The sequence below is a fragment of the Bufo gargarizans genome, chromosome 3 (genome assembly GCF_014858855.1).
Source record: "Bufo gargarizans isolate SCDJY-AF-19 chromosome 3, ASM1485885v1, whole genome shotgun sequence".
In the NCBI taxonomy this organism is placed as follows: domain Eukaryota; kingdom Metazoa; phylum Chordata; class Amphibia; order Anura; family Bufonidae; genus Bufo; species Bufo gargarizans.
Genome location: NC_058082.1, coordinates 454679158 through 454706414, shown reverse-complemented (window position 1 = coordinate 454706414; position 27257 = coordinate 454679158). Strand labels below are relative to the sequence as shown.

Below are 27257 nucleotides of genomic sequence, written 5' to 3'. Positions count from 1 at the left end.
CCACCGCTGTACTGTTGTTGCTGGGCAAGATATTTAGTGTCCGTCAAAGCACATTTTTTGTTCTGGGTTGAAGTACAATTCCCAATTTAGCAATTTCATAATTTAGTGGTTCCTGCTATATCAGAGCTATTTGAAATCTATCCCAAAAAGGGTATATAATATTCAAGGTGCACATTGGGTCATTCAGAATAACTTCACACACACGCTTCTGTGCATTTCCAAGTCTAATTCTGTCACTAAATCCATACCGGTCACCCAGCGCCTAAATACTAGGCCTCAAATTTATATCCCGCTGAATTTGAATACAATACATTGGGCCAAATAATATATTTGTTGTTGTGGTGAACCATAACAATGAGAAAAACATCTAGTAAGGGACGCGGACGTGGACATGGTCGTGGTGGTGTTAGTGGACCCTCTGGTGCTGGGAGAGGACGTGGCCGTTCTGCCACATCCACACGTCCTAGTGTACCAACTACCTCAGGTCCCAGTAGCCGCCAGAATTTACAGCGATATATGGTGGGGCCCAATGCCGTTCTAAGGATGGTAAGGCCTGAGCAGGTACAGGCATTAGTCAATTGGGTGGCCGACAGTGGATCCAGCACGTTCACATTATCTCCCACCCAGTCTTCTGCAGAAAGCGCACAGATGGCGCCTGAAAACCAACCCCATCAGTCTGTCACATCACCCCCATGCATACCAGGGAAACTGTCTCAGCCTCAAGTTATGCAGCAGTCTCTTATGCTGTTTGAAGACTCCGCTGGCAGGGTTTCCCAAGGGCATCCACCTAGCCCTTCCCCAGCGGTGAAAGACATAGAATGCACTGACGCACAACCACTTATGTTTCCTGATGATGAGGACATGGGAATACCACCTCAGCATGTCTCTGATGATGACGAAACACAGGTGCCAACTGCTGCGTCTTTCTGCAGTGTGCAGACTGAACAGGAGGTCAGGGATCAAGACTGGGTGGAAGACGATGCAGGGGACGATGAGGTCCTAGACCCCACATGGAATGAAGGTCGTGCCACTGACTTTCACAGTTCGGAGGAAGAGGCAGTGGTGAGACCGAGCCAACAGCGTAGCAAAAGAGGGAGCAGTGGGCAAAAGCAGAACACCCGCCGCCAAGAGACTCCGCCTGCTACTGACCGCCGCCATCTGGGACCGAGCACCCCAAAGGCAGCTTCAAGGAGTTCCCTGGCATGGCACTTCTTCAAACAATGTGCTGACGACAAGACCCGAGTGGTTTGCACGCTGTGCCATCAGAGCCTGAAGCGAGGCATTAACGTTCTGAACCTGAGCACAACCTGCATGACCAGGCACCTGCATGCAAAGCATGAACTGCAGTGGAGTAAACACCTTAAAACCAAGGAAGTCACTCAGGCTCCCCCTGCTACCTCTTCTGCTGCTGCCGCCTCGGCCTATTCTGCTGCTGCCGCCTCGGCCTCTTCCTCCGCCTCTGGAGGAACGTTGGCACCTGCCGCCCAGCAAACAGGGGATGTACCACCAACACCACCACCACCACCTCCGTCACCAAGCGTCTCAACCATGTCACACGCCAGCGTTCAGCTCTCCATCTCACAAACATTTGATAGAAAGCGTAAATTCCCACCTAGCCACCCTCGATCCCTGGCCCTGAATGCCAGCATTTCTAAACTACTGGCCTATGAAATGCTGTCATTTAGGCTGGTGGACACAGACAGCTTCAAACAGCTCATGTCGCTTGCTGTCCCACAGTATGTTGTTCCCAGCCGGCACTACTTCTCCAAGAGAGCCGTGCCTTCCCTGCACAACCAAGTATCCGATAAAATCAAGTGTGCACTGCGCAACGCCATCTGTAGCAAGGTCCACCTAACCACAGATACGTGGACCAGTAAGCACGGCCAGGGACGCTATATCTCCCTAACTGCACACTGGGTAAATGTAGTGGCAGCTGGGCCCCAGGCGGAGAGCTGTTTGGCGCACGTCCTGCCGCCGCCAAGGATCGCAGGGCAACATTCTTTGCCTCCTGTTGCCACCTCCTCCTTCTCGGCTTCCTCCTCCTCTTCTTCCACCTGCTCATCCAGTCAGCCACACACCTTCACCACCAACTTCAGCACAGCCCGGGGTAAACGTCAGCAGGCCATTCTGAAACTCATATGTTTGGGGGACAGGCCCCACACCGCACAGGAGTTGTGGCGGGGTATTGAACAACAGACCGACGAGTGGTTGCTGCCGGTGAGCCTCAAGCCCGGCCTGGTGGTGTGTGATAATGGGCGAAATCTCGTTGCAGCTCTGGGACTAGCCAATTTGACGCACATCCCTTGCTTGGCGCATGTGCTGAATTTGGTGGTGCAGAAGTTCATTCACAACTACCCCGACATGTCAGAGCTGCTGCATAAAGTGCGGGCCGTCTGTTCGCGCTTCCGGCGTTCACATCCTGCCGCTGCTCGCCTGTCTGCGCTACAGCGTAACTTCGGCCTTCCCGCTCACCGCCTCATATGCGACGTGCCCACCAGGTGGAACTCCACCTTGCACATGCTGGACAGACTGTGCGAGCAGCAGCAGGCCATAGTGGAGTTTCAGCTGCAGCACGCACGGGTCAGTCGCACTACAGAACAGCACCACTTCACCACCAATGACTGGGCCTCCATGCGAGACCTGTGTGCCCTGTTGCGCTGTTTCGAGTACTCCACCAACATGGCCAGTGGCGATGACACCGTTATCAGCGTTACAATACCACTTCTATGTCTCCTTGAGAAAACACTTAGGGCGATGATGGAACAGGAGGTGGCCCAGGAGGAGGAGGAGGAGGATGAGGAAGAGGGGTCATTTTTAGCACTTTCAGGCCAGTCTCTTCGAAGTGACTCAGAGGGAGGTTTTTTGCAACAGCAGAGGCCAGGTACAAATGTGGCCAGCCAGGGCCCACTACTGGAGGACGAGGAGGACGAGGATGAGGAGGAGGTGGAGGAGGATGAGGATGAAGCATGGTCACAGCGGGGTGGCACCCAACGCAGCTCGGGTCCATCACTGGTGCGTGGCTGGGGGGAAAGGCAGGACGATGACGATACGCCTCCCACAGAGGACAGCTTGTCCTTACCCCTGGGCAGCCTGGCACACATGAGCGACTACATGCTGCAGTGCCTGCGCAACGACAGCAGAGTTGCCCACATTTTAACCTGTGCGGACTACTGGGTTGCCACCCTGCTGGATCCACGCTACAAAGACAATGTGCCCACCTTACTTCCTGCACTGGAGCGTGATAGGAAGATGCGCGAGTACAAGCGCACGTTGGTAGACGCGCTACTGAGAGCATTCCCAAATGTCACAGGGGAACAAGTGGAAGCCCAAGGCCAAGGCAGAGGAGGAGCAAGAGGTCGCCAAGGCAGCTGTGTCACGGCCAGCTCCTCTGAGGGCAGGGTTAGCATGGCAGAGATGTGGAAAACTTTTGTCAACACGCCACAGCTAACTGCACCACCACCTGATACGCAACGTGTTAGCAGGAGGCAACATTTCACTAACATGGTGGAACAGTACGTGTGCACACCCCTCCACGTACTGACTGATGGTTCGGCCCCATTCAACTTCTGGGTCTCTAAATTGTCCACGTGGCCAGAGCTAGCCTTTTATGCCTTGGAGGTGCTGGCCTGCCCGGCAGCCAGCGTTTTGTCTGAACGTGTATTCAGCACGGCAGGGGGCGTCATTACAGACAAACGCAGCCGCCTGTCTACAGCCAATGTGGACAAGCTGACGTTCATAAAAATGAACCAGGCATGGATCCCACAGGACCTGTCCGTCCCTTGTCCAGATTAGACATTAACTACCTCCCCATAACCATATATTATTGGACTCCAGGGCACTTCCTCATTCAATCCTATTTTTATTTTCATTTTACCATTATATTGCGATGCTACCCAAAGTTGAATGAACCTCTCCTCTGCCTGTGTGCTAGGCCTAAATATATGCCAATGGACTGTTGCAGTGGTGGCTGACGTGAAGCCTCATTCTCTGCTATGACATGCAGACTAATTCTCTGCTGACATGAAGACAGATTCTCTGTTACGGGACCTCTCTCCTCTGCCTGGGTGCTGGGGCCTAAATATCTGAGAATGGACTGTTCCAGTGGTGGGTGACGGGAAGCCAGATTCTCTGCTATGGAACCTCTCTCCAATTGATTTTGGTTAATTTTTATTTATTTAATTTTTATTTTAATTAATTTCCCTATCCACATTTGTTTGCAGGGGATTTACCTACATGTTGCTGCCTTTTGCAGCCCTCTAGCCCTTTCCTGGGCTGTTTTACAGCCGTTTTAGTGCCGAAAAGTTCGGGTCCCCATTGACTTCAATGGGGTTCGGGTTCGGGACGAAGTTCGGATCGGGTTCGGATCCCGAACCCGAACATTTCCGGGATGTTCGGCCGAACTTCTCGAACCCGAACATCCAGGTGTTCGCTCAACTCTAGAAGGGACCATATTACATGGCTACAAACAAATCGCGGAAGGGGATGAAATATAATGAATGTGTAATTGGGAAAGCAATAGCAGGCAGGGCAAAGCAGCAGCCACAGACTGCTTGTGTGTGGTCATATGTAGCAAAGTGTTGTTTGTTGTTACCACCCGTGATACGATACCTAATAGATGGAACCTGAGAGATAGTATATAGAGATTTGTTTCCTTGTAACTGGCAACAAACCATTAAAAGAACAAAACCTGCATGAGAGATCACAGAGCAGGCTAATGCCTTATTCACAAGCCAGTGTTTTGGTCAGTGATTTCCATCTGTGATTTTGAGCCAAAACCAGGTGCATCTCTAAACACAGAACAGGTGCAGTTCTTTCCCTTATATCTTATGTCTGTGGAGGCTCCAATCCTGGTTTTGGCTCACAATCACTAATGGAAATCACTGGTCAAAATACTGACGTGTGAGTAAGGCCTCATGCACACGACCGTTTATTTTTAAGGTCCGCAAAAACGGGGTCCGTAGGTCCGTGATCCGTGACTGTTTTTCCTTCCGTGGGTCTTCCTTGATTTTTGGAGGATCCACGGACATGAAAAAAAGAGTCGTTTTGGTGTCCGCCGGGCCGTGCGGAGCCAAACGGATCCGTCCTGAATTACAATGAAAGTCAATGGGGACGGATCCGTTTGACATTGACACAATATGGTGCAATTGCAAACGGATCCGTCCCCATTGACTTTCAAAGTAGAGTCAGGAGTCCCTTTTATACCATCGGATCGGAGTTTTCTCCAATCCGATGGTATATTTTAACTTGAAGCGTTACCATCACCATGGGAACGCCTCTATGTTAGAATATACCATCGGATTTGAGTTACATCGTGAAAACTCATATCCGACAGTATATTCTAACACAGAGGCGTTCCCCATGGTGATGGGGACGCTTCTAGTTAGAATATACTATGAACTGTGTACATGACTGCCCCCTGCTGCCTGGCAGCAACCGATCTCTTACAGGGGGCTGTGATCCACACAATTAACCCCTCAGGTGCTGCACCTGAAGGGGTTAATTGTGCGTATCATATCCTCCTGTAAGAGATCCGGGGCTGCCAGGCATCAGGGGGCAGACCCCCCTCCCTCCCCAGTTTGAATATCATTGGTGGCCAGTGCGGCCCCCCCTGGCCCCCCATCCCTCTATTGTATTTATATCATTGGTGGCACAGTGTGCTGCCTGGCAGCCCCAGATCTCTTACAGGGGGCTATGATACGCACAATTAATCCCTTCAGGTGCGGCACCTGAGGGGTTAATTGTACGGATCACAGCCCCCTGTAAGAGATCGGGTGCTGCCAGGCAGCAGGGGGCAGTCATGTACACAGTTCGTAGTATATTCTAACCTGAAGCGTCCCCATCACTATGGGAACGCCTCTGTGTTAGAATATACTGTCGGATCTGAAAAAGCTTTTATGCAGACGGATCTTCGGATTCGTCTGTATGAAAGTAACCTGCGGCCACAGATCACAGGACACGGATGCCAATCTTGTGTGCATCCGTGTTTTTTCACGGACCCATTGACTTGAATGGGTCCGTGAATAGTGATGAGCGGGAGGTGCCATATTCGATTTCGCGATTTTTCGCGAATATTCGAGTGAATATTCGTGTCATATTCGTCGAAATCGAATATTCGTAATTATAAAAATTTTCGCGAATAATATGCGATTAATTTAATTGCATGTTGCGAAAAAAATCTTTTTTCTAGTATAACAGTATAAGTCAATGGTATTTTACGAAATTTCGTACTATTGCTCTAACTTCGTCTTTTCGAATATTCATTATATTCTAAAAGACGAAGTTAGAGCAATATTACGAAATTTCGTAAAATACACATTTATATTGTAATTTAGCTAATATATGCTATAATAATTTTTTTTTTCTTTCATTTTTTCTTCCCTCTTCTGAACTTAAGTTTTGTAAAATATGTACACTGTTAAAAAAATTAAAATAGCAGTATATTAGCTAAATTACAATATATATGTGTATTTTACGAAATTTCGTAATATTGCTCTAACTTCGTATTTTAGAATATGACGAATATTCGAAAAGACGAAGTTAGAGCAATAGTACGAGATTTTTCGCAAAATACACATATATGGAACATAGCAGTGCTAAGCTGAAATCGCGATGCGAATAATATAACACGAAATAATCGCATGTTGATTTCTACTTTGTACTGCTATTGTCCATCAGTTGAAATTGCCATGCGATGAATATAACTCGAAGTATAGTACTGCTATATTCCATATTCGCCGAATATGAACTATAGCAGTACAAAGTAGAAATCAACATGCGATTATTTCGTGTTATATTATTCGCATCGCGATGCGAATAATATAACACGAAATAATCGCATGTTGATTTCAACGTAATTCTCTAATCCGACAGTACATTATAGTATATGGAGCGTCCCCATGGTGATGGGGACGCTCCGTGAGCACGACAACAGGCACTGAATGGAGCATTTAAAAAAAAAAAAAAAAAAATATTCGATTTCGCGAATATATAGCACTATATTCTAAATATTCGCGAAATCTCGAAATCGCAATATTCGAGAAAAATATTCGCAATTCGAATATTCGCGCTCAACACTATCCGTGAACCGTTGTCCGTCAAAAAAATAGGACAGGTCATATTTTTTTGACGGACAGGATACACGGATCACGCACGTGGATGACAAACGGTGCATTTTCTGAGTTTTCAATGGACCCATTGAAAGTCAATGGATCTGCAGAAAATCACGGAAAACGGAACAATGGCCACGGGTGCACACAACGGTCGTGTGCATGAGGCCTAAGGCTTAAATGAACTACATAGAGTAGAATAGCCAAATGAATCCCAGACTCCTGTATATATATATATATATATATATATATATATATGTATAAATATTTATATACAAAAAAAGTGTTATCTAGCACTAAGGTGTATACCTCTGAGATATAAGGAGGATCCCAAAAGTGGTAAAAAGGTCATAAGCACATGCGTTCAAACAACATAATAAATAAAAATCAAAAAAAAATTAAGAATAATAATCTAAAGTCATAAATATGAAATAGCTTATTGAATCATGCACACAAACAAAGCCGCAGCCCGTCTGTGAAAATAGCTCAAAATACAGTATAAGGCCTCCTGCATACGAACATATTTGTTTTGTTCCGTTCATTGGAAACAGCAATTTGCGGTCCCCAATGCACGGGCAACCTCTGTGCGGCTGAATGGGTCGGCATCCGTCCATTCCGCAAAGATACATCAAGTTCTGAGTGCACACGGAACTGTGCCCTTGTATTGCGGATCCGCATATGCGGTCCGCAATATTGCAACGGGACACCTACGTTCGTGTGCAGGAGGCCTAAGGGTCCCAAAAATCAGCTGATAATTTTAAACTTTTCCTTTTCATTTGGTCACTTTATTGTTTATTATTATTGTTTTGTGGTTTAGTTTTTAAAAATACAAGTTACTTTGTACAGGTGATATGTAAGAGTGGGCCCCCAGTGGGATTCAATTGGTCAAGCGCCCATTGTGTTTGGATATTACAATATCCTTAGGACCCAATCAAGGGAAAAATAGTTTCTGTTATGTCATTGGTTTTGTCACAGATTTGCCCCAAATTCCACTCTTTGCATTGTGGTTTTTGTCATTGATTTTGATGCTGATTTGCCCCAGATCTCACCCTTTCCATTACAAAGGATGAACTCTGCGCTTAAAGTTTGCACAAACAATTGAAATACAGCAGATTTCAAAATCCACACTGCAGGTCAATTTCTGCTCAGAAAACTTCTGTACCCTGCACATTTTCTGCATGAACATCCGCATGTATGATGCACCATGTGCATATACCCTTAGGCCTAGTCCACACGACTTTTTGCGAGTGTACGGGCCGTTGTTTTGTGTTCCGTATACAGTCCGTATACGGAACCATTCATTTCAATGGTTCCGCAAAAAAAATGGAATGTGTTCCGTATGCTTTCCGTATTTCCGTTTTTCCTTTCCGTTGAAAGATAGAACATGTCCTATATTTGGCCGCAAATCACGTTCCTTGGCTCCATTAAAGTCAATGGGTCCGCAAAAAAAAAACGGAACACATACGGAAATGCATCCGTATGTCTTCCGTATCTGTTTTGCTGAACCATCTATTGAAAATGTTATGCCCAGCCCAATTTTTTCTATGTAATTACTGTATACTGTATATGCCATATGGAAAAACGGAACAGAAACGGAAACACAACGTAAACAAAAAACGGAACAACGGATCCGTGAAAAACGGACCGCAAAAAACTATAAAAGCCATACGTTCGTGTGAACTTGGCCTTAGGATACTTTCACACTTGCGTTGTTTGATTCCGGCAGGCAGTTCCGTTGCCTGAACTGACTGCCTGATCAGGCAAACTGTATGCAAACGGATGTCATTTTTTCTGACTGATCAGGCATTTTTCAGACTGATCAGGATCCTGATCAGTCTGAAAAATGCCTGATTAATCAGAAAAATGCATTGCAATACCGGATCCATTTTTCCGGTGTCATCAGGCAAAACTGATCCGTTTTTTTTTTTTTTTTTTATTTTAAAGGTCTGCGCATGCGCAGAACGGAAGGACGGATCTGGCATTCTGGTATTTTGAATGCCGGATCCGGCACTAATACATTCCTATGGAAAAAAATGCCGGATGCGGCATTCAGGCAAGTCTTCAGTTTTTTTCGCCGGAGATAAAACCGTAGCATGCTACGGTTTTCTCTTTTGCCTGATCAGTCAAAATGACTGAACTGAAGACATCCTGAAAGAATTGCTCTCCATTCAGAATGCATAGGGATATGCCTGATCAGTTCTTTTCCGGTATAGAGCCCCTGTGACGGAACTCTATACCGGAAAAGAAAAGCGCTTATGTGAAAGTAGCCTTAAGCTGACACTAGTAGGAGCTTACCAAGACAGATTCATACAGCTTCTATTAGTAACATAGTAACATAGTACATAAGGCCGAAAAAAGACATTTGTCCATCCAGTTCGGCCTGTCATCCTGCAAGTTGATCCAGATGAAGGAAAAAAAAAAAAACTGTGAGATAGAAGCCAATTTTCCCCACTTTAGGGGAATAAAAAATTCCTTCCCGACTCCAATCAGGCAATCAGAATAACTCCCTGGATCAACGACCCCTCTCTAGTAGCTATAGCCTGTAATATTATTACGCTCCAGAAATACATCCAGGCCCCTCTTGAATTCCTTTATTGTACTCACCATCACCACCTCCTCAGGCAGAGGGTTCCATAGTCTCACTGCTCTTACCGTAAAGAATCCTCTTCTATGTTTGTGTACAAACCTTCTTTCCTCCAGACGCAGAGGGTGTCCCCTCGTCACAGTCACAGTCCTGGGAATGAATAGATGATGGGATAGATCTCTGTACTGTCCCCTGATATATTTATACATATTAATTAGATCTCCCCTCAGTCATCTTTTTTCGAAAGTGAATAACCCTAATTTTGATAATCTTTCAGGGTACTGTAATTGCGCCATTCCAGTTATTACTTTAGTTGCCCTCCTCTGGACCCTCTCCAGCTTTGCTATGTCTGCCTTGTTTACATGAGCCCAGAACTGTACACAGTACTCCATGTGTGGTCTGACTAGCGATTTGTAAAGTGGTAGGACTATGTTCTTATCACGGGAATCTATGCCCCTTCTGATGCAACCCATTATCTTGTTGGCCTTGGCAGCAGCTGCCTGACACTGGTTTTTGCAGCTTAGTTTGCTGTTTATTAAAATTCCTAGATCCTTTTCCATGTCAGTGTTACCGAGTGTTTTACTATTTAAAAATAGGTGTTCTAATCTGAGACAATGGGGGCATATCGCTAGGATATACAGACAAAGTGGTGGCTGGAGGACTCCGGTCCAGCCACCCCCAAGTGCTCTCCCCATAGAAGTGAATGGGAGCGCACTGCATATGCACAGGTCACCGCTCCCATTGACTTCTATTCGGCAGCCACATAGAAATGAATGGAGGGTGGCTGCGTATGCGCAGTGCACTCTCCACCACTTTCGGGGCTCTGTTTAGGAGGACCCGATGGGACCCGCACCTATCAGACAATTGGGGCATATCCTAGCAATATGGCCCCATTGTCTCAGATAAGAAAGCCCCTTTAAACTTAAAGGGGTTGTCTGCTTTTTTTATATTGATGAACTATCATCAGGATAGTAGATCAATTAGCTGTTTGCAGAGAAATTGTACGAGCGCTGCCTTCTCTGCTCTGTTTACCTGCTCGCCATCGCAACTGTGTAATTACATCTCAGACTCCGACGTCCCATTTACTTTAAAGTGAATGGGACGCTTAGTTGTAATCAGACCTCGTCGCTGCGAGCAGGTAAACAATTAAGAAAAGCAGCGCTTGTATTAGCACTGCTTTCTCTTCAAACAACTGATCTTGGGGGGTGCTGGTCATCAATAGAAAAAAAAACAGACAACCCCTTTTAAAGATAAAAAAGTAACCCTTTATTGCTCACTTCTTCTCACTGCTATGTGAGTTGAAGCAGATGATTTGGAACACTATAAAGGTATGTTATGAAACAAATGAGCACAGAATTTTGGATTAATAAATAGACATATGAGCACACTTTAAAGGATGTTTAACATAATAAATGCACAAGGTAAAAATTTAAAACATGTTACATATGTTGGGTTAAACACAAGATTTTTAATCGCTCTATATTATGTTTTTGGTGAGGCAAGGTAACCAAAGAATGGATGTTTTGGCACCGTTTTTATTTTTTGTTTTTTATAACGTTCATCTGACAGGTTAGATCATGTGCTATTTTTATAGAGCAGGTTGTTATGGACGCTATAATATTAAATATGTCTACTTTGTTTTTTTTCCGTTTTACATAATAAAGCATTTTTGAAATACAGTTGCAAGAAAAAGTATGTGAACCCATTGGAATTATATGGATTTCTGCACAAATTGGTCATAAAATATGATCTGATCTTCATCTAAGTCACAACAATAGACAATCAGTCTGCTTAAACTAATAACACACAAAGAATTAAATGTGACCATGTTTTTATTGAACACACAATGTAAACATTCACAGTGCAGGTGGAAAAAGTATGTGAACCCTTGGATGTAATAACTGGTTGAACCTCCTTTGGCAGCAATAACTTCAACCAAACGTTTCCTGTAGTTGCAGATCAGACGTGCACAACGGTCAGGAGTAACCTTGACCATTTCTCTTTACAGAACTGTTTCAGTTCAGCAATATTCTTGGGATGTCTGGTGTGAATCGTTTTCTTGAGGTCATGCCATAGCATCTCAATCAGGTTGAGGTCAGGACTCTGAATGGGCCACTCCGGAAGGTGTATTTTCTTCTGTTTAAGCCATTCTGTTGTTGATTTACTTCTTTGCTTTGGGTCGTTGTCCGTGTTGCAACACCCATCTTTTGTTGAGCTTCAGCTGGTGGACAGATGGCCTTAAGTTCTTTTGCAAAATGTCTTGATAAACTTGGGAATTCATTTTTCCTTTGATGATAGCAATCCTTACAGGCCCTGATGCAGCAAAGCAGCCCCAAACCATGATGCCCCCACCACCATACTTCACAGTTGGGATGAGGTTTTGAGGTTGGTGTGCTGTACCTCTTTTTCTCCACACATAGTGTTGTGTGTTTCTTCCAAACAACTTAACTTTGGTTTCATCTGTCCACAGAATATTTTGCCAATACTGCCGTGGAACATCTAGGTGCTCTTGTGCAAACTGTAAACGTGAGGCAATGTTTTTTTGGACCACAGTGGCTTCCTCTGTGGTATCCTCCTATGAAATCTATTCTTGTTTAGTGTTCTATGTATCAAAAATTTGCTAACAGGGATGTTAGCATATGCCAGAGACTTTTGTAAGTCTTTAGCTGACACTCTAGGATTCTTCTTCACCTCATTGAGCAGTCTGCGCTGTGCTCTTGCAGTCATCTTTACAGGACGACCACTCCTAGGGAGAGTAGCAGCAGTGCTGAACTTTCTCCATTTATAGACAATTTGTCTTACCGTGGACTGATGAACAGCAAGGCTTTTGGAGATACTTTTATAACCCTTTCCAGCTTTATGCAAGTCAACAATTCTTAATCGTAGGTCTTCTGAGAGCTCTATTGTGTGAGGCATCGTTCACATCAGGCAATGCTTCTTGTGAAAAGCAAACCCAGAACTGGTGTGTGTTTTTTATAGGCAGGGCAGCTGTAACCAACACCTCCAATCTCATCTCATTGTTTGGACTCCAGTTGGCTGACACCTCACTCCAATTAGCTCTTGGAGATGTCATTAGTTTAGTGGTTCACATACTTTTTCCACCTGCACTGTGAATGTTTGCATGGTGTGTTTTATAAAAACATTGTAACATTTCATTCTTTGTGTGTTATTAGTTTAAGCAGACTGTGATTGTCTATTGTTATGACTTAGATGAAGATCAGATCACATTTTATGACCAATTTGTGCAGAAATCCATATAATTCAAAAGGGTTCACATACTTTTTCTTGCAACTGTAAATTATGTTTTTGTGTCTCCATTTTATGAACGCCATATTTTTGTTATTATTCTGCCGATTGTCTTGTGCAGGGGCTCGTTTTTTGCAGGAAGAGTTGATGTTTTTGTTGGTACCATTTTTTGGGTACATATGATTTTTTGATCATTCATTATTACACTTTTTGGGGCACAGTGACCAAAAAATTGGTAATTTTGGCACAGTTTTTATTTATTTATCTTTACGGCATTCACCTGAGGGGTTAGATCATGTGAGATTTTTATAGAGCCAGTCGCTATGGACGTGGGAATACCTAATATGTGTAATTTCTATTCATATGTGTACTTTCTATTTATTTAAGCACAATCATAGCATTTTTTTTTTAAATAAAAAAAATGTTTTAGTGTCTCCACAGTCTGAGAGCCATAGCTTTTTTATTTTTGGGGCGATTGTCTTAGGTAGGGATGAGGTGACTTTTTGATTGGTACTACTTTTGGCGGCATATGCCTTTTTGATGGATTGTTGGATTTTTTCGTGATGGTAGATGACGAAAAATGTATTTTTTGTCACTGTTTTTATTTTTTATGGTGTTCACCTGAGGGGTTAGGTCATGTGATATTTTTATAGAGAAGGTCATTACAGATGTATCAATACCTAATATGTATAGTTTTTCTCATTTTTTTAAGTTTAACACAATAATAGAATATTTTAAACAAAAAAAAATATGTTTTAGTGTGTCATAGTCTGAAAGCCATAGCTTTTTTTTTATTTTTTGGCCTTTTGGCCGATTGTCTTAGGTAGGGTCTCATTGTTTTGCAGGATGAGGTGACGGTTTGACTGGTACTATTTTGGGGACACATGCCCTTTTGATCGCTTGGTGTTGCACTTTTTGTGATGGTAGGTGACAAAAAAAGTATTTTTTGGCACTGAGAGCTGGTTGTTACAGATGCGGCGATACCAAACATGTTTAGGGTATTTTACTTTCTTTATTTTTACCCAATTACAAATGTGCATATATGGAAAAATGTTAGATTTTTTGGGCTTTTTTCATTTTTTCACTTTTTGACTCAGACCCACTTGGGTCCAGTGGGTCTGCCGGAGAAGTCTGCCGCTAGTGTGAAACTAGCCTTAGGCTAGGTCTACACGACGACATTTGTCGCGCAACATTTTGTTGCACTAATGTCGCGCGACAATTTTTATAATGGCAGTCTATGGTGTCGCACTGCAACATGCGACATGCTGCGACTGCGACGCGACAGTCGCAGAAAATCCATTCGAGATGTATTTTTCTGCGACTGTCGCGTCGCAGTCGCAACATGTCGCATGTTGCAGTGCGACACCATAGACTGCCATTATAACAATTGTCGCGCAACAAATGTCGTCGTGTAGACCTAGCCTTAGGGTGTGCTTCAGAGAGATAAGGGAGCAGCATCTCCTCTTCTTTGTGTTCTGTGTATGGAAGATATCATAGCATCCAGGCTCTGCCGCATAACTCTGTAAAAACAGACAATTTGCTGTGGATACTTCAAAGGGGTAAACTTGTGATACTGTAAAGGCTGAATGCAGGTCATATATTGTCATTCATGACAGGTACAGTTAAATTACATATAGGATTACATATATTCTTATTGTAATGCTTCACACTTATGTATTCTGTCTTATGTCTGTAGGTAACTTTTAAAAATTTGGCATCAAAGCCGTACTCAATTCATGCACATGGAGTGTCTTATGAAAAGTCATCAGAGGGCTATGAGTATGATGATGAAACTCCAGATTGGCTGAAGAAAGACGGTGTTGTGCAGCCTCAGAAATCCTATGTCTATGTTTGGTATGCCACAAAGCAGTCAGGACCTGAGCCAGAAGGCTCTGCATGCAGAACATGGGCCTATCACTCAGGTGTTAATGCGGTAAGGAATGTATATAATTAACTAACATATCGTGTCATATAGAAGATTGTTCAGAGACACCACACTCCACCATGACCACCTTCAACATTGAATTCAGAACATGGAAAGCTATAGATTATTTTTTTCTCCACTCTGTGCCATCTATCTAATCTGATGTAGTCTGTATTGGGTATATGCATAGGTATATGTAAAAGTATGTCATAGGACAGGAATAGAGCACATGGACCGTGCTGCAGGGGCATGCATAAGTGTGTGGCCGGATAGGAGGAGTTCTACTCACGGTTCTAATGCTACCTGGGTTCGTGGAGTGATGTGGAAGGGTGCACATTTCTTCGCTTCAGGGCACACTCTGGATCTGGGGCTCTCCTGTCTGATGAAGGTTGATATGACCTTTTTTTTTTTTAAAGGCTTTATTTTTCCATTTTCACAGAAATAAACAAACTTTAAATAGGGGAACAACCCCCTCAACAAGGTATAACCTTGATCACATTCAATTGACAGGCAAAATAATAGGATTACATATAGACAAACATGTCTACAAATGCAAATGTTATAATGTAATTCACATCAGTCATAAAGCAGAAGCATTGTCATGAAATCGAATTGTTCCATTAAGACCTGTTGTTACGCTGCTGGTAGACGCGGCTGGAATCCAGTGGCCAGAAGGAACAAGCGAGGCGCAGACTTGAGGAGTAGATCGCAAGGTAGGGAATCCAGTGAAGAATCGGAACGGTCTGGAAAGGACGGTTCTGAGGAGCAGGAGACTGGAACAAGTCACAATACTCAAGCAATATTTGCATTGCCTCATGGGTATAAGTAGGCCCAAACAGGAAACAAGATGGCTCCCAATCAGTATCACAACGGCCATCTTAGTTAAGGGCAAATCCTCAGATAACACAGCAGCCTCCAGTGCTGGAGGAGTGAAATTGCAACACAAGTTCAGAGTGGGTGAAACATCAGCAACCTATAAAGGATTTTGGTATGTTTAGTTGGAATAATATCATTGACAAGACCTAGCAGACTAACTTCAGGTGTTATAACTGTTGGGAGTCCCAGACGAGTATCAAGATATCTATGTACCTGCGTCCAGAATTCAGCAATGACCTGACACTCCCATATCATGTGCATTAGGGTCCCCCTGCCATTATCACACCTTGTACACGTATCTGAAGCAAGTTTTTGCATGAGTACCAGTCTCACTGGGGTATAGTAGACTCTATGTAACCATTTCATCTGAATCAGCTGATCCCGTGCACAAATCACCGTCCCCCTCCAGGAGGCCTACAGCTCTTTCTCATGACAATCCTCCAATGCAGGAATATCAGCCTTCCACTTAAGAAAAGCCCTTGCCATCGGTGAAGGCTGGGAGACTAGAAGGAAAGCATAAAAAGACAACACCATTTTAGTATGGTTTGCCCGTATGGCAATTTTCTCTACTGCATTATATTCCAATCTCAAAGGACCAGCCCCAAACTGGGATTCGCAAGCATGTCTCAGTTGAAAAAATCTAAAAAGAGATGCTTGTGGCAGGTTGTATTCCGTTTGCAAGGTTGAGAAGGTCTTAAAAAAAACATCTTCATACACTTGAGTCAGGTACTCGATGCCCTTTCGCGGCCAGAACTCAAAATCAAGCAGAGAAGTTAGTTCCACCAGCTTGGGATTTCCCCACAAGGGCATCACTGGGGATAATATATTGCTTTCCTCTCCATCCCCCCTCACCCCCCAAAAGTATTCCACGCATTAATCACCCCGCCATCAATGTAGTAAAATGTTTTACCGGGTACTTCCCTGCTCTATACACTAAATTAGTCATAGCTTCATATAACCCCATGAGAGCCGCCTCCAATACCACAGCCGGGTTATAAGGGTCTGCCTTAATCCTCCAAGCAGCATAATTTAGTTGTGTCACAATGTAATATAGGTACATATCCAGAAGTGCCAGGTCACCTCTCTCAGTATTAGCTTTCAAAGTATCCCTCCTATGCAGGGAGTTATTCCACAAAAAGGGCGTTAGTAAGTGATCTAGAGCCTGAAAATGAGATTTCTGCAAAGTTAAAGGGGTTGCTCTATATATGTACAGTAGCTTGGGAAGAAGGATCATTTTAAATATATTGATGCGTCCTATCAGTGGTAGTGCCATCCAAGCTTTCAGTTTCTGAGAAACGTATTTCACTACCGGGTTTATGTTTAAGTCTATAAACTGAGTGACATCTTTATGTATGACTATCCCCAGGTATGTGAAGTTACTCACCACCTGAAGTGACAACAAGGGTGATACACTCTGAGGGGAAAACTCATCCACCAAATATAATGCCGATTTGGCCCAATTGACCCGTAGCCCTGAAAAAGTTCCATATAAATCCACTATTTCCAGTAAAGCTTCCAAAGAATGGCCAACATCTCCCAAGTATATCAGCATATCGTCTGCATAAAGCAAGATCTTTTCGGATATACCTGCAATGTTCCATCCTTGTATTCTATTACTGCCTGCTATATACACCGATAACGGTTCCATTACTAAAGCAAACAGAAGGGGTGATAAAGGACACCCCTGCCTGGTGCCCCTCTTCAGCGCAAATGATTTTGACAAATATCCATTGACTCTTACCTTAGCCGTCGGTTGCAAATATAGCAAGTGCAACCACTGGAGGAAATTCTTAGGAACCCCCATTTTCTTTAGGACTTCCCACCTAAATCCCCATTCCACCGAGTCGAACGCCTTCTCATTATCCAACGAGGCAATCGCTCTGCTGCCTGCATTATCATGTGTGATTTGTAGGTTTGTAAAAAGGCGTCCGAGGTTTATGTCTGTTGTTTTCCCGGGCATGAAACCATATTGATCCATGCCTACTACCGATGAAATGACTGACGCCAATCTGCTAGCCAACACCTTAGCCAATAGCTTAGCATCTGAATTTATCAATGATATGGGCCTATATGAACCACATTGATCCGGAGGCTTCCCCACTTTGTGTATGACCACTATAGTAGCTTCATGAAACGATGCAGGCAAGGCCCTACCCTCCAGAGCGTACATAAATAGTTTGCTAAGCCTCTGACTCACTTCCTCAATCTGGAAATTGTACCACTCCACAGGGAAACCATCCGGACCAGGAGTCTTTCCTTTTGCCATAGATAATATGGAATGTTGGATTTCCTGCGGGACTATGGGGCCATCTAATAATTGCTTCTCTGAATACGCTAGCTCCATCACTGGGATAGTATCCAGAAAAAGTGTTATCTCCCCTGTGGTTTTAGTAGTTCTAGAGAAATACAAATTGGTCACATATTTCCTTTGGCGCAGTAAAGAGTACACCCTATCCATCCCTAATAACTGGTACTATTGTAAGTGGGAGTTCTGTTTTAGCCAGATACCACTCTTATCCCCTTCAGAAAAAATGTTTTGCTTCTGAACCATGAGGCGCTTCTGTGTAAATTCAGTTAGGTATAGGTTGTATTGTCTTTGAGCTAATAACCAAAGTGAATGATGCTCTGGTGTGGGGTCATCTATATATGCTTTTTCTGCAACATCTTATTTTCCCTCTAATTTCACCCGCAAAGAGAGCAGTTCCGCCCTGGGTGTTGCTATCGCCGCTATTAATACCCCTCTCAAGACAGCCTTGCTTGCGTCCCATACCACCAGTGGATTGGAGGAGCCCTCGTTAACTTCCCAATATAATGAAATAGCTTCCCTGCACGCCACTCCCACAGGAAGGACGTCTAGCCACTTTGGATTCAACCGCCAAGTAGAAAGCGGCATACTGCTCGGCAATGTAAGGACTATCTGTAAGGGGGCATGATCTGAAATACCCCTCGGCAGATACTCTGCAGCCCTCACCCACAAAAGCCCCTCCTGGTTTGTAAAAGCCAGATCTATACGGGACAATGCATTAACAGAGATCGAGTGACAGGAGTATTGCTTTGTATTAGGATATAAGTTCCTCCATATCTCCATCAAGTGATGTGCTTGCGCCCAATATAGTAAAGCGGGGCTGTGTCTGGGAGAAGGCCTAAGTCTATCGAGATTGCTATCTAGCGTGGCATTAAAATCGCCCAATATGAACAAGGGAGCTGCAGGCAAAACAACTACTCTGGCCATGATTTGGTCAACCACTTCCCTCCCAAATGGTGGGGGCACAAAAATCCCTACTATTAAGACATCACAACCTCTAATGTTAGCCTGCAACAATACATATTTCCCTACCGGATCAATGTGCACGGACATCAGCTGAAACGGAAGAGTCTTACTGACCAGTATGGAAACTCCTCTAGCGTAGTTAGAATAAGTTGCATGATAAACAGATCCCACCCATGGTCTTTTAACCGCCAACACTTTTGACCCCGGAGATGAGTTTCCTGAAACATATGAACATCTGGGTTATACTTCTTAATGTAATTAAATACTAGCGCTCTTTTAACTTTGTCATTGAGTCCCCGGAGGACATTCCAGGAAATTAGCTTACATATGGCCATTGTTGCTTAAGAGATATATCCCCTTCTCCTCCAGATCCTTCAGCGTCACTGCCCCATTCACACACACACATTCCAACTTGTATCTAAAGAACATCCCACTCTGCACCCACCCTGCCCAGACATCCCCAACTCATCTAAGCTTCTATATCCCTAACTTACCAATCCTTTTAGTGTAAACTAAGGAAGACACAGTCTGCCTAAAAAACTCTTAAAACATAGTATGAGACCCAAGTCCCTTAAAACTGTTTAAATTAGAGTGATAACTCTGAACTGAGATTAACCCCTGTCAGTATCAAAACTGTATCAAAACTTCCTGGCAATACTATACTATCCTGCTATCTGTCTCGCAACAGCTGAGGTGTGACACCTAGAGACCAGATTAATATAAACAGAGCTCCAATAGTTGAGCAGAACATTAGCAGCGGTTCACTGCGATTTCATAGTCCACCGCTTTATCTCGGACGCTGTCGATCAATCCAGTCAGCCGCTTCCTCTGGAGTCTGGAAGAATCTGTCTCTGTCTCCCTCTTGGATCCTCAGCTTGGTCGGGTATATAATTGTGTATTTAATTCCCAGCTCCCGCAGACGAGTCCTGGCATTTGAAAACTGTCGCTGTTGCTTTTGCACCTCTGCTGTAAAATCAGGGTAAAAGGATATCTTCGCATTTTCAATTTGAATGTCCTTCTTTTGTCTGGCGGCCGCCAGAATAGCATCCCAATCCCTGTAGTTTAATATCTTCATTATGAAAGTCCTAGGAGCAGCCCCTGATGGTAATGGTCTTGTAGGGATCCTATGGGCCCTCTCCACCACAAAACTGGATGACAACTCAATCGGGCACAGTATAGTGTGAATCAATTGCTCAGCATATGCCTCTGGAGCGGAACTTTCCACCCTTTCGGGTAGTCCCAGGATTCTGACATTATTTCTTCTATTGCGGTTCTCCGCATCCTCCACTCTTGCAAGCAAGATTTTCACCTGTTGTTGCAGGTTTCTGGTCGTCTCTGACGTGGTATTTGCAGAGTTCTCCACATCACCCAGGCGGTGCTCCACCTCTTTAGTGCGTCTCTCATTTTATCCATATCATGTCAAAGGCAATTAATGTCGCTTTGTAAGTGATCAATCTTTGTTGTTAGAGCTGCCTGACATGCAGCAATAGCAGTCATTATCTAGTCAGTTTGGAGCTCAGCACTAGCAGTGCCACTCTGGTTTAACCTCTTCAGGACACAGGGCGTACAGGTACGCCCTTATGTCCTGGTACTTAAGGACACAGGGCGTACCTGTATGCCCTGTGTATTTCCGATCACCGCCGTGCGGCGGGCGGTGATCGGAAGCCGGTGCCTGCTCAAATCATTGAGCAGGCACCTCAACTAAAGTCCCGTGACACCCCCATATCGGCGATCGCTGCAAACCGCAGGTCAATTCAGACCTGCGGTTTGCGGCTTTTTATTGTGCGGGCGGCGGTGCCATCGGGTCCCTGTGGGGCTGTAGGGGGGACCCGATGGCATGGAAGGCCGCGCGATGCCTTCCTGAGGCATCTGTGCTACCTTCTGGTGACGTGCCTGTGAGATCCAGCCCCCTGGATATCACAGGCCAGAAGCTGTATGAGTACAGCCAATGCATTCCAATACAGAAGTATTTGAATGCACTGTAAAGGATCAGACCCCCAAAAGTTCAAGTCCCAAAGTGGGACAAAAAATAAAGTGAAAAAAAAGTTGGAAAAATAAGTTTTCCCCCAAAATTAAAAGTTTCAAGTAAAAATAAACAAAAACGTCATTTTCCCCAAATAAAGTAAAAAAAATTGGTAAAAAATATGGGGGGAAAATATTGACATATTAGGTATCGCCGCGTGCATATCAACCGGCTCTATAAACATATCACATGACTTAACCCCTCAGATGAACACCGTAAAAAATAAAAACTGTGCTAAATAAACCATTTTTTGTCACCTTACATCACAAAAAGTGTAATAGCAAGCGATCAAAAAGTCATATGCACCCCAAAATACTGCCAATCAAACCGGCATCTCATCCAGCAAAAAATGAGACCCTACCTAAGATAATCGGCCAAAAACTGAAAAAACTATGGCTCTCAGAATATGGAGACACTAAAACATGATTTTTTTAAAATTGTACAGTTGCAAGAAAAAGTATGTGAACCCTTTGGAATGATATGGATTTCTGCACAAATTGGTCATAAAATGTTATCTGATCTTCATCTAAGTCACAACAATAGACAATCACAGTCTGCTTAAACTAATAACACAAAGAATTAAATGTGACCATGTTTTTATTGAACACACCATGTAAACATTCACAGTGCAGGTGGAAAAAGTATGCAAACCCTTGGATTTAATAACTGGTTGAACCTCCTTTGGCAGCAATAACTTCAACCAAACGTTTCCTGTAGTTGCAGATCAGACGTGCACAATGGTCAGAAGTAATACTTGACCATTCCTCTTTACAGAACTGTTTTAGTTCAGCAATATTCTTGGGATGTCTGGTGTGAATAATTTTCTTGAGGTCATGACACAGCATTTTAATCAGGTTGAGGTCAGGACTCTGACTGGGCCACTCCAGAAGGCGTATTTTCTTCTGTTTAAGCCATTCTGTTGTTGATTTACTTTTATACTTTGGGTCGTTGTCCTGTTGCAATACCCATCTTCTGTTGAGCTTCAGCTGGTGGACAGTTGGCCTTAAGTTCTCCTGCAAAATGTCTTGATAAACGTGAGAATTAATTTTACCTTCGATGATAGCAATCCGTCCAGGCCCTGACGCAGCAAAGCAGCCCCAAACAATGATGCCCCCACCACCATACTTCACAGTTGGGATGAGGTTTTGATGTTGGTGTGCTGTGCCTCTTTTCTCCACACATAGTGTTGTCTGTTTCTTCCAAACAACTCAACTTTGGTTTCATCTGTCCACAGAATATTTTGCCAGTACTGCTGTGGAACATCCAGGTGCTCTTCTGCAAACTGTAAACATGTAGCAATGTTTTTTTGGACAGCAGTGGCTTCCTCTGTGGTATCCTCCCATGAAATCCATTCTTGTTTAGTGGTTTACGTATCGTAGATTCGCTAACAGGGATGTTAGCATATGCCAGAGACTTTTGTAAGTCTTTAGCTGACACTCTAGGATTCTTCTTTACCTCATTGAGCAGTCTGCGCTGTGCTCTTGCAGTCATCTTTACAGGACGGCCACTACTAGGGAGAGTAGCAGCAGTGCTGAACTTTCTCCATTTATAGACAATTTGTCTTGCCGTGGACTGATGAACAGCAAGGCTTTTGGAGATACTTTTATAACCCTTTCCAGCTTTATGCAAGTCAACAATTCTTAATCGTAGGTCTTCTGAGAGCTCTTTTGTGCGAGGCATCATTCACATCAGGCAATGCTTCTTGTGAAAAGCAAACCCAGAACTGGTGTGTGTTTTTTTATAGAGCAGGGCAGCTGTAACTGACACCTTAAATCTCCTCTCATTTATTGGACTCCAGTTGGCTGACACCTCACTCCAATTAGCTCTTGGAGATGTCATTAGTCTAGGGGTTCACATACTTTTTCCACCTGCACTGTGAATGTTTACATGGTGTGTTCATTAAAAACATGGTAACATTTAATTATTTGTGTGTTATTAGATTAAGCAGACTGTGATTGTCTATTGTTGTGACTTAGATGAAGATCAGATCGCATTTTATGACCAATTTGTGCAGAAATTTATATCATTCCAAAGGGTTCACAAACTTTTTCTTGCAACTGTATCTCTATTTTCCATTAATTCTTGTGGAACACCTAAAGGGTTAACGATGTTTGTAAAATCAGTTTTGAATACCTTGAGGGGTGTTGTTTCTTAGATGGGGTCACTTTTATGGAGTTTCTTCTCTAGGAGTGCATCAGGGGGGCTTCAAATGGGACATGGTGTAAAAAAAAACAGTCCAGCAAAATCTGCCTTCCAAAAACCATATGGAATTCCTTTCCTTCTGCTCCCTGCCGTGTGCCTGTACAGCAGTTTACGACCACATATGGGGTGTTTCTGTAAACTACAGAATCAGGGCCATAAATATTGAGTTTTGTTTGGCTGTTAACCCTTGCTTTGTAATTGGAAAAAAAATATTAAAATGGAAAATCTGCCCAAAAAGTTAAATTTTGAAATTGTATCTCTATTTTCCATTAATTCTTGTGAAACACCTAAAGGGTTAACAACGTTTGTAAAATTAGTTTTGAATACCTTGAGGGGTGTAGTTTCTACAATGGGGTCATTTTTGGGTAGTTTCTATTATGTAAGCCTCACAAAGTGACTTCAGACCTGAACTGGTCCTTAAAAAGTTGGTTTTTGAAAATTTCTGAAAATTTTTCAAGATTTACCTCGGCTAAATGCGCGCGCGGGGGGGGGGGGGGGGTCCCGTGACACCCCCATATATCAGCGATCGCTGCAAACCGTAGGTCAATTCAGACCTGCGGTTTGCGGCTTTTTATTGTGTCGGCGGCGGTGCCATCGGGTCCCTGTGGGGCTGTAGGGGGGACCCGATGGCATGGAAGACCGCGCGATGCCTTCCTGAGGCATCTGTGCTGCCTTCTGGTGACGAGCCTGTGAGATCCAGCCCCCTGGATCTCACATGCCAGAAGCTGTATGAGTAATACACACAGTATTACTCGAACAGCCAATGCATTCCAATACAGAAGTATTTGAATGCATTGTAAAGGATCAGACCCCCAAAAGTTCAAGTCCCAAAGTGGGACAAAAAATAAAGTGAAAAAAGTTGAAAAAATAAGTTTTCCCCCCAAAATTTAAAGTTTCAAGTAAAAATAAACAAAAACATCATTTTCCCCAAATAAAGTAAAAATAATTGGTAAAAAATAGGGGGGGGGGGGAAATATTGACATATTAGGTATCGCTGCGTGCATGTCAACCGGCTCTATAAATATATCACATGACCTAACCCCTCAGATGAACACCGTAAAAAATAAAAAATAAAAACTGTGCTAAAAAAACATTTTTTGGGCACCTTACATCACAAAAAGTGTAATAGCAAGCGATTAAAAAGTCATATGCACCCCAAAATACTGCCAATCAAACCGTAATCTCATCTCGCAAAAAAAATTGCCCATACCTAAGACTAATCGCCCAAAAACTGAAAAAACTATGGCTCTCAGAATATGGAGACACTAAAACATGATTTTTTTTTTGTTTCAAAAATGATATTATTGTGTAAAACTTACATAAATAAAAAAAGTATACATATTAGGTATCGCCGCGTCCATATCGACCGGCTCTATAAAAATATCACATGACCTAACCCCTCAGATGAACACCGTAAAAAATAAAAAATAAAAACTGTGCTAAATAAACCATTTTCTGGGCACCTTACATCACAAAAAGTGTAATAGCAAGCGATCAAAAAGTCATATGCACCCCAAAATACTGCCAATCAAACCGGCATCTCATCCAGCAAAAAATGAGACCCTACCTAAGATAATCGGGCAAAAACTGAAAAAACAATGGCTCTCAGAATATGGAGACACTAAAACATGATTTTTTTAAAATTGTATCTCTATTTTCCATTAATTCTTGTGGAACACCTAAAGGGTTAACGATGTTTGTAAAATCAGTTTTGAATACCTTGAGGGGTGTTGTTTCTTAGATGGGGTCACTTTTATGGAGTTTCTTCTCTAGGGGTGCATCAGGGGGGCTTCAAATGGGACATGGTGTAAAAAAAAAAAACAGTCCAGCAAAATCTGCCTTCCAAAAACCGTATGGCATTCCTTTCCTTCTGCACCCTGCCGTGTGCCTGTACAGCAGTTTACGACCACATATGGGGTGTTTCTGTAAACTACAGAATCAGGGCCATAAATATTGAGTTTTGTTTGGCTGTTAACCCTTGCTTTGTAACTGGAACAAAAATATTAAAATGGAAAATCTGCCCAAAAAGTTAAATTTTGAAATTGTATCTCTATTTTCCATTAATTCTTGTGGAACACCTAAAGGGTTAACAACGTTTGTAAAATCAGTTTTGAATACCTTGAGGGGTGTAGTTTCTTAGATGGGGTCACTTTTATGGAGTTTCTTCTCTAGGGGTGCATCAGGGGGGCTTCAAATGGGACATGGTGTAAAAAAAAAAAACAGTCCAGCAAAATCTGCCTTCCAAAAACCGTATGGCATTCCTTTCCTTCTGCGCCCTGCCGTGTGCCTGTACAGCAGTTTACAACCACATATGGGGTGTTTCTGTAAACTACAGAATCAGGGCCATAAATTTTGAGTTTTGTTTGGCTGTTAACCCTTGCTTTGTAACTGGAACAAAAATATTAAAATGGAAAATCTGCCCAAAAAGTTAAATTTTGAAATTGTATCTCTATTTTCCATTAATTCTTGTGGAACACCTAAAGGGTTAACAACGTTTGTAAAATCAGTTTTGAATACCTTGAGGGGTGTAGTTTCTAGAATGGGGTCATTTTTGGGTAGTTTCTATTATGTAAGCCTCACAAAGTGACTTCAGACCTGAACTGGTCCTTAAAAAGTTGGTTTTTGAAAATTTCTGAAAAATTTTCAAGATTTACTTCTAAACTTCTAAGCCTTGTAACCTCCCCCAAAATAAAATGTCATTCCCAAAATGATCCTAACATAATTAGACATATGGGGATTGTAAAGTAATAACTATTTTTGTAGGTATTACTATGTATTATAGAAGTAGAGAAATGTAAACTTGGAAATTTGCTAATTTTTCCAAAATTTTGGCAAATTTGGTATTTTTTTATAAATAAAAATTATTATTTTTTACTCCATTTTACTACTGTCATAAAGTACAATATGTGACGAAAAAACAATCTCAGAATGGCCTGGATAAGTCAAAGCGTTTTAAAGTTATTCATAACTTAAAGTGACACTAGTCAGATTTGCAAAAAATGGCCTGGTCCTTAAGGTGAAATAAGGCTCCTTAAGGAGTTAAATCCATCTCAGTCTGGCTCATATTATCTACCACTTCCTTGGCTGGTGTAGAGCTCGCAGATGTCACGGTTTTGCGGCCCATAGGTGAGATTTATAAATGGCTTCTGCTGTTCGCAGGTGTAGAGGAGGGGGTGTAATCGGTGACTCTGTAGACTTCAGATCAAGTATTGTAGCCGTCACCAGTGACAGTTCCACCTAAGGAGGGGTATGAACAACAGTATAGTTCTTTATCTTTAGTGGTGAGGCAGTTTCAGGAGACAGCGTTCCCCTTAATGTACAGGGTGGGCCATTTATATGGATACACCTTAATAAAATGGGAATGGTTGGTGAGTTTAACTTCCTGTATGTGGCACATTAGTATATGTGAGGGGGGAAACATTTCAAGATGGGTGGTGACCATGGCGGCCATTTTGAAGTCGGCCATTTTGAATCCAACTTTTTTTTTTTATAGGAAGAGGGTCATGTGACACATCAAACGTATTGTGAATTTCACAAGAAAAACAATGGTGTGCTTGGTTTTAACGCAACTTTATTCTTTCATGAGTTATTTACAAGTTTATAACTATCTATAAATGTGTTCAATGTGCTGCCCATTGTGTTGGATTGTCAATGCAACCCTCTTCTCCTACTCTTCACACACTGATAGCAACACCGCAGGAGAAATGGTAGCGCAGGCTTCCAGTATCCGTATCCTAGATCCTTTTCCATGTCAGTGTTACCGAGTGTTTTACTATTTAGTATGTACGGGTGACTTGCATTATTCCTTCCCATGTGCATAACTTTACATTTGTCAGTGTTAAACCTCATCTGCCACTTATCTGCCCAAGCCTCTAATATATCCAGATCTCTCTGTAGTAGTATACTTTCCTCTGTGAAAATTGATATTTTAATATGCAAGCCTTCTACAAGATCATTAATAAATATATTGAAGAGAATACTGCCCAATACTGACCCCTGAGGTACCCCACTAGTGACAGTGACCC

General features: G+C 43.0%; 1 protein-coding gene across 1 annotated transcript in view; it reads left to right on the top strand.

Annotated features, from left to right (window-relative positions):
* F5 (coagulation factor V) overlaps nt 1-27257 on the top strand; it is a 170906-nt gene that overhangs the window by 88806 nt on the left and 54843 nt on the right. The window contains exon 16 of the mRNA XM_044283579.1: nt 14633-14869. Within this exon, the coding sequence (XP_044139514.1) occupies nt 14633-14869 (237 nt within the window). The remainder of the gene's footprint in view (nt 1-14632; nt 14870-27257) is intronic.